Genomic DNA, 8,631 nt, shown 5'->3' with positions numbered 1-8,631 from the left:
TATATATATAATATTGATTGAACTGTTAACTTTCTGATTATTAGTTGTTTTGCTTTTTAAGGTAAAAGAAAAGATAGATTTATTAGAAAAGTTATATACCATATGTCAAGACAGGTCATAGTTCCACAGATAGAGGGCGGGGAGAGTATGCTTCCGCAGGCCCAGTTTGGCTGATAAAGCTGACTAGTTCGGCAGTTTTGACGTCTTCCTGGACTTGATTCTGGACCAGCAGGATGATGTAATGAGCTTTCTGTTGTTCTTGATTAGACTTAGGAGTTTAGACACTCACCTGTCTGTCTAAACCTAGGCTCCTAGATCAATACTTAAGTTGTTTTTAGGAGTCGGAAGGTGTTTGGTGATTTCATGCCTTCTTTGTTTTGCTTTGCTGGTGCAAACATTGCTGCATGGTGTTACCTTAACATTCTTTTGTTAGGGTGTCCTATCAGTATAAATATTTTGTCAAACAATGTGTGCTTGGGGTTTTGTTGCTTTTTGGTTTGGGGATTTTTCCCATTTAACTAGATTATGTCACATATTCTTTTTAAGAACTAATTGTCAGTAGTGAATATCTACTTCACCACATCTCATCACAACTGGAAATGTTTAGTTTTTACCAATGTTAGGTTAAAAATTATGTCTCTAGGGGTTTGATTTGCATCCACAGTTATGAATCTGTACATCATTTGTTGTGTTAATTGTTGCTGTAATTTTTTCGGTGAACTTTTGACTCATAACAGAGGATTTTACTTTGTTCTTTATGTATTTTGTGAGTTCTTGAAATAATACTTTTTCTTAGGAAATTGTGACTTTTCATAAATAAATGGTTTTCATAAATGGTTTCATTATTTTAAGTAGAAGTAAGTTCCTTGGTGAATCATAATTCAGATATTAACCCAACTCACGATGTTCCTTATCAGTTTCACATATTAAAAACCCTCAGAATCTCTGATACTGGGCTTGTGACAGGTCGGTGAGAGTGAATAGGCAAAATGAAAACATAGGAAATGCAATTCTGGGTTAGAACATTTCTCCACCCAGAAAGTGACATTTTACCACAGTGTGACTTTTATAAATCTTTTTTTCTTCATGATTTTCACCTGGCCAAGTTAGATGTGTATATTTACCAAAATCCTCAAGTGTTCCTTAACTATATAGCCATTCATACATACATGTATTTATTTATTCAATAAATATTTATTGTCTGCTTTATGTTGTTGTTAGGTACTGTTGAGTTAAGTACGACTCATAATGACCCCATGAACAAGAGATCTGAACTCTGTCCTATCCTGTGCTGTACTTGACATATTTTTCTGACATGCTTGAGCCCATTGCTGCAGTCACTACATCAGTCCGTATTGAGTGCTTACTATATGTCAGATATTGTTTTAAGTAAAAATGATGCAACGGTGAACACCTGGTCATCATTGCTGACCCGTTTCAAGAGGCATTACAGTGGAAAGTCCTTCACAGAGTGGGAGGAAAAGAAACAAGACTCAGAAAACACAAATAGTCCAGGTTCCTGCTCCCATAAAAACTGGTATAACCTCCGAACTTTTAGTTCCTCCTCAAATTACCTTGTGGCTCAACTTTCACCCAAAAAGGTTGTGAACAAAAGCACTAAATATGTTCATTCCTCAAAATAATCAATAATTCAAGAGTACAAGGGCAATCTTTGCTTAGAGATAAAGCTGAGAAGGTGGGAAAGGGTAGGAGAGAAGGACCAATGGAAAGGAGAAAAATGAGGAAGCAGAACAATGGAGATAACTCCTGGCTGCTGTGATGCTAGACACTGTGACACTGATGTGTCAAATGTGATAATGGTTACCCATGGTGGACAGTGTTTGGTAGAGCTCCCCAATTAAAACAAGCTTGGAAGCAGGAGTGGCATCTACTTCCGTAAATAGCTTGCCTTTGGAAACTCTGTGAACTTGGAGAAATAATGGAAGTTATACAAGTGTTCAGGTCTTTCGTTCAAAGGGCAGCTATGAGTTGTCTACAACTCTACTACAACACTTAACAACAACAACATTATAATTAAAGTCACAAAAGAAAATGTTTATTAATGCTTGGATGGAAAACCAGTTTCCTCTGTATTCACTCAGTTCATTAACACGGGAGTGCACATGCACACATGCACACACACACACACTCTCACACATTCCTGTTTTCGTGGAAGTAATGTTCTGTTGGAGTGTCTTTACTTGAATCCTTATACTTACTTCTTTATTCTCACCACCAGGATTGCCAGGAAAAGATGCTCTCATGTTAGAATAATTGGACCATGGAATTTATGAAGGAACTGTGGGAAAATTGGAAGTTAGCAAAATTGAAATGAAATGCATATGCCCTAGACTTCCGTAAATTGAAATGGACTGGTATTGACCATTTTGAATCACACAATCATATGGTCTACTATGCCTCTACACATTGTAAAGGAATGGTGTTGCATTCATCTTAAAAAGAACATTTCAAGGACTATCTTGAAGTATAATGCTGCTAGTGAGAGAATAATGTGCATACCAACCTATTAATATGTTTAGTATTCAAATTTATACACCAATCACTAAAGCCAAACAGTAATAAATTGAAAATTTCTAGCAAGGTCTACAGACAGAAACTGATCAAACATGCAATCAGGATATGTTCATAATAACTGGTGATTGAAATGCAAAATTTGGAAACAAAAAGGGTGAGTAGCTGGAAAAGAAGGCTTTGGAGATGGAAATGAGGTTGGAGATCTCATGATAGAATTTTGTATGACCAACAACTTACTTATTGCAAGTTCATTTTTAAAAACCTCCACGGCAGCTATACACATAGACCTCCCCTGATGGAATGTACAGGAATCTAGTCAACGGCACCCATGGAAAGAGAGAGTGGAGAAGCGGCATGTAATCAAACAAGGCCAGGTGCCAACTGGGGGACAGTTCATCAGTTCTCCATGTGCAAGTTCATGTTAAAGCTAAAAATAATTAAAACAAATGCACAATACTAAAAATTGGTTTTCAATTGTTAGTGTTCAGTGCATCTAATATATTCTTGAAATAGGCTTAACTCAAACTTGTACTTGGCTCATGTGGCCTTGTTTTTATTTTCTTCAGCTTCTACAATTAGCAGCTCTTCTACAGTTGACCCCTCTGTTTCTTCTGATTGTTATTGAGCTTTCTCTATTCCCCACCCCTACTTTCTCTTTTGACAGGATGTACTCAATTTGACTACTGTTCCTTCAGGTGAGATCGATGCGTATAGTTGATGTCTATGCATTTTGCTAAAGGTATTTGAAAGGGCTAAATCATTGATTGTATGAAATTCTATCATGCTACTCCCAGTTTCATTTGTGACCACAACCCTATTTTCCAACTATAATCCTTTGTTTCCAACTTTTCCATAATTTTCCAGGATACCATGGACTGTTAAGAAAACAAACAAATTCATCCTGGAGAGGGTTAAACTGAATTTTGTCTGACATACTTTGGTCATTTTGTAGGGAGGGACTGGTCCTTGGAGAGGGACATCATGCTTGGGAGGGTGGAGGGACAACGCAGGAAGGGAAGGCCCTCTGGGAGATGGATTGATTCAGTGACTGGGGTAATCGGGATGAGTGTGTCGGAGACAGTGCGATTGGCACAGAATAGAGCAGAGTTTAGAGCTGTTGTACATAGGGTCACTATGAGTCGCAAGCAACTTGACGGCACATAAACAACAACAATGCCCAGGACAGGGAGCAGGAGCTCTGGTGGCACACATAGACCTTGTGCTGCTAACACAAAAGCTCATATCCATCAGTTCATGTCCACAAATGTGGGAGGAAGGTCGTCACCTCCTCTGCAATTTATAGCCTCTGAAAACCCACTGGAGGGTCAGCTATGAGTCTACTCTGACTTAATGGCTTTGAGTGATAATGACTGAATGCTGCAGATAGGGAGCTCTGGTAACCAAGTCTGTAGGGATTTGTCCTGTTAACCCAAAGACCATGTCTCTCTTTCAGTTTGCATCCACCAGTGGCTTTCTAGGAGAAAGATAGGCTGTCTCCTTCCATGTGACTTATAGCTTTGGAAACCTGTTGGTGGGTTGGTTCCTACTCAATGGTAAAGAGTTTGAATTCTTTCCACCTGAGGGCCTCTTCTCCCAGCAAGACTTTGCTAATATTCCATTGCTATTTGTAAGGTTTAGAGGGCCCATTATTTCATAATGGATGGCCACTGCAGCTTCCCCTGAGACCTGTCCACCATAGGTGGCCCTGTTTGCATTTGAAATACTTGTGAAATACTTGTACTCCCAGCATCCCAGAAACATGCAAGCCACTACATTACGGAAAACTGACAGATGAGTGGTGCTTCCTAACCTCTAAGAGAATAAATTTTTGTTTGTTAAATCCTTCTACTTGTCGTATTGCTGTTATAACAGCACTAGTTAAGTGTGAAATTGACTTTTTGTTTTTCATTTAAAAAATGATATCTAGTTTGTGGTCTGTGATCTACATTTTAGAATCTATATTAACTTTTCCTGTGTTTATTTTCAAATTCTTTTAACAATCTTTCAAAAAGTCTCTGTATTCTACTCAATCCTATTATGATATTAGAACTTATTATGCTTACTATAAGTTTTACTATTATATTTCTTTACAAATTATTTAAGCTTCTTTCTATCCTAAATAAAAATAGTTGACTTTTTCTACAGGATAAGATAAAATAGTACTTGGAACCAAAATAGTCTGGATTCAAATTATGCTCTACTATGTCTTCTTTTGTACATTCAATGATTTATTCATTGCAGATACCTTTTATAAGAAGCTCATATGTCAGCTATACACATGAACTTCACCTGATTAACTGCACAGGAATCAAACTGACTACATCTGTAGAAAGAATTATTGGCAGCAGTTAAAATGAGGCCAGGTGCTGACTGTAAAACACATCAGCAATTACTCATATGCAAGTTTAAAACTGAAATTGAAGAAATGAGAACAAGTCCACAAGAACCAAAATATTATTTTGGGGCTATCCTGCCTGAACTTAAAAATCATCTCAAGAAAAAATTTAAAGCATAGAACACTAATGATCAAAGAGTTGTAAGATGGCATCAAAGATATCTATAAAGAGAGCAATTGCTTGTTACAAAGACAGAGAGGAAGAAAAGGCCTAAATGTATGTCAGAAAATACTCTGAAATTTACATCAGATCATTGAGAAGCCAAAACAAAGGGAAGATATATAAGAGTTGAACAGAAAATTTCAAAGGGCAGCTCAAGAAGACAAAGCAGAGTATTATAAAGGAATGTGCAGAGAGCCGTAGTTGGACAGTAAAGAAGGAAAAACTTACACGTCATTTCTCAAGTCGAAAGAGCTGAAAAAGAAATTCAAGCCTCAAGTTGCAATAAGTATCATTAATCTCATATGCTTATCATTCTCCTGTGGAACAGCTGGTGCATTTGAAAGGCCTGCCTTTGGAATTGCTCTTCAGCTTCTTACCACTAGACCACTGTTGAAGTTATTTTTGTTATGTGCTGTCAAGTCACCTGTGACTCATAACAACCCTTTGTACAATAGCTCTGAAGCCTGACTTATCCTGAGACAGTCTCATTGACACTGACACAACCACCTCCAATACTCCAGTTACCGTGTCAATCCATCTAACTTGGGATCTTCCTCTCTTGTGCTGTCCCTCCACCATTCCAAACATGATGTCCTTCTCCAAGGGCTGGTCCTTCCTGGCCACGTGCCCAAAGTATGTATGACAGAGCTTCAAAATCCTGGTCTCCAAGGAGAAACTTATTTTATTCTCTTCAAAACAGACCTATTTGTTTTCTTGGTAGTCCATGGTATGTTCAAGACTTCTCTGCCCCACAATTCAAAGGCATCGATTCTTCTTCTGTCATCCTTAGTCATTTTCCAGCTCTCTGATGCATAGCAAGTAATTGTAAAGACCGTGGCCTGGATCAAGCACACCTTAGTCTCTAGACTGATACTAGGGTTCTTATATATTGAGGGGACAGTAGGTCCTTCATGAAATATGTATTTTTTTTTTAAAAAAAACCCACTCTACTGTATACTGCTGGTTCCATCTCACCAACCTTCTAGGCTAGTCTTTCTCCTTTCACCCATTGTTAACCAGCATAGTGATCTGTGCATTCAAACTGTTGAACTTCAGGGCTCCTTTTATGAAATTGTTGTTGTTAAGTGCTGTCGAGTCGCAGGCGACTCATAGCGACCCTATGAAGGAGAGTCCTCGACGCTTGGGTGCCTTTCATTCTCTCTCCAGGTTCATAGTGTTTCTGGAGGCAAGTTATTATGGAAGTGGATGCCACTCCTCTTTCCAGTTAATGAAATACACTTCTTATTTTTATTACTAATTTGGTATTTTTCCCCATAGAGTCAGCATTGATGATGAGATGGAGAGTGCCAGAGGGGAAAGACTTTTTACTCCATGAGAAAGAAAGTAAAGAAAGAGAAACCTGAGGGATATAGAAAACACTTAACCCCTGTGTCTCCCTGGGTGGGTCCAGTTTATGATTCTGCATTGATTTAGAAAATTCTGATTATGTGAGCATGAATTTTTGTCTTATTTTGGAGCAGGTGCAGAGGTCTGCTTCAGACACTGTGTGACTGGGATCACCCTGAGAAATGATAAGTGGGAAGTCTCCAGGGAAGCAGGCTCCCCCGAGCTGTTTGACTTCGTTGTCCTCACTATGCCAGTTCCTGAAATTCTGCAGCTTCAAGGTGACATGAGAAACTGTGAGTCTCTACCTCTGCAGTCTGTTTCCCAGGGAATGAGATTTCTATGCTACAGTGTGAACTCAGTTTAACCCTCTTGTCAGAGGAATGTTAAGGGTTCAATGGAGTTGTGTTTTAAAAATTATTGCAGTTCTATCTTAGATCAGTGTATTGTTAGACTAGGCCAAACTGAAACTCGTAGTTTTTTGGTTGTGGTTTGTTTGTTGTTCTGTTTTGTTTTTAAACCGGTTAAAAGTTTTTGTTTTTGCTCTTGTTCTCTAAAAGGCCTGTCCACTTTTTGGAGGCAAAGTTATTTGGTGTAAAAGAACACTGTCTTTGTGACTTTTTTTTCCTTTTTGGATATTGTAAAGAATTTTGAGGGGAGCTCTGGTGGCCTAGTGGCAAGGAGCTGCAACTACAATCCCAGAGGCGCACGGTTTGAATCCACCAGATGCTCTGCCGGGAAAGGAGGGACAATTTCCTCCTGTACCAGTCAGATCTGATTTGACGGTACACGCACACAAAAACAAAAACAAAAAAAAAAAGCATTTTGAAATAGAAATTTTTAGTTGATGTGAAAACAGTGAGTATGTGGAGGTGAAAGTGTCGGGCCTCCACTAACGTTACGAGGAGAAGAATCTTCATCAATAACAATAGTCCAAACCTAATACCTATGAGGTCAGACTAGCCCCTATACTTTAACATATTTTTACCAATTCTAAAGTCACTATTCCTGTGGCACCAACCGCTTCTCCAGAGTTCACCGATTCACTGTAAGAGCCTCAGAAGACTCCCAGATCTAGAGCTACAGTTCAGGTTCAGGGGCAATCCAGGATGCTGTTCTCCGGTCTGCACAGCCTCTTTCCAGCCTTATCCAAAGGAAGGTCTCCCTCTGGTCCTTAGTCTCAAGACCTTGGCTTCTGCTCTGCTTAGGCAAATTGTTTTAGCTGTACATTAAGTGCCCCCTCTGACAATAAACGTCCACCTAAAGCTCCAGGGGCTGGTAAACCTAGTTCCTTGCTGAATGTGTGAAGGTACCACTCTTCCAGTAAGCCTCCTGCCCCAAAGGTGCTCAGATTTCTTGCTTTGTGGGTGAGGGCTCCACGGCTCTGCTTCATGCCAGTCTTGGGGTCTATCACCCTTGCTGCCGCCGCCATCTTGCCCATTTCTGCATCTAGAACATTTTAGTGCAGGGATCTCAGGTCCAAAAGATATGCTACACTAAGACTCAGTAATACTATGGAAAACACGGAAGGTGTGGAGTTTCTCTTCAACCATGCCCTTATCCCATGAAAATTATTCCCAAGATTATGAAGATACTTTCTTTGTACTGGATATGTAATTTCTCTGAAGGAAAGGTATAGTTGTTTCACATGGTTGTAAATCACATGGGAAGAGGTTGTCCAGTTTTCTCCCAAGGAGCACTGGTGGGTTCAAACAGCCGGAGAGATGTAGCCTTTGCATTAGCACAGCTTCCAATGGACTACACCACCAGAGCTAATTTGTAGACATTCATAACTACAAGAGACTCCCAGAGTCATTATCAAGTAGAAAAATTTGTTGACATGGAGGTATGCAGTAATTGAATTGATTTTGAAACTGTTGTTGAACTTATGTGCCATCGAGTCATCTGTGATTTCATAGTGACCCTGTGTACAACAGCCCTAAACCTATCCTGTGCCAGTCTTATTGTCTCTGACACACCTGCCACCATTACCCCAGTCACTGATCAATCCATCTCATCAATAGTCTTCCTCTCTTGCATTGTCTCTCCACTCTTCCACGCATGACGTTACTCTCCAAGGACTGGTCTCGCCTTGCAACGTGTCCAGAGTATGTCAGATGAAGCTTCAGAATCCTTGCCTCCAAGGAGCAGCCTGGCTTCATCCTCTTCAGGATGAGCCTGTTCATTCTCTTAG

The 8,631-nt window shown here is 39.6% G+C and overlaps 1 protein-coding gene across 1 annotated transcript in view; it reads left to right on the top strand.

The window, feature by feature from the left end:
• RNLS (renalase, FAD-dependent amine oxidase) overlaps nt 1-8,631 on the top strand; it is a 394,216-nt gene that overhangs the window by 3,484 nt on the left and 382,101 nt on the right. Inside the window, exon 4 of the mRNA XM_006880318.1 lies at nt 6,575-6,733. Coding sequence (XP_006880380.1) covers nt 6,575-6,733 — 159 coding nt within the window. The remainder of the gene's footprint in view (nt 1-6,574; nt 6,734-8,631) is intronic.

The sequence above is a fragment of the Elephantulus edwardii genome, unplaced genomic scaffold (assembly GCF_000299155.1).
Source record: "Elephantulus edwardii isolate Elephantulus edwardi_28Jun2011 unplaced genomic scaffold, EleEdw1.0 scaffold00007, whole genome shotgun sequence".
NCBI classification, from domain to species: Eukaryota; Metazoa; Chordata; class Mammalia; order Macroscelidea; family Macroscelididae; genus Elephantulus; species Elephantulus edwardii.
The sequence above is the reverse complement of the archived record's forward strand: the minus strand, read 5'-3'. Positions and strand labels throughout refer to the sequence as shown.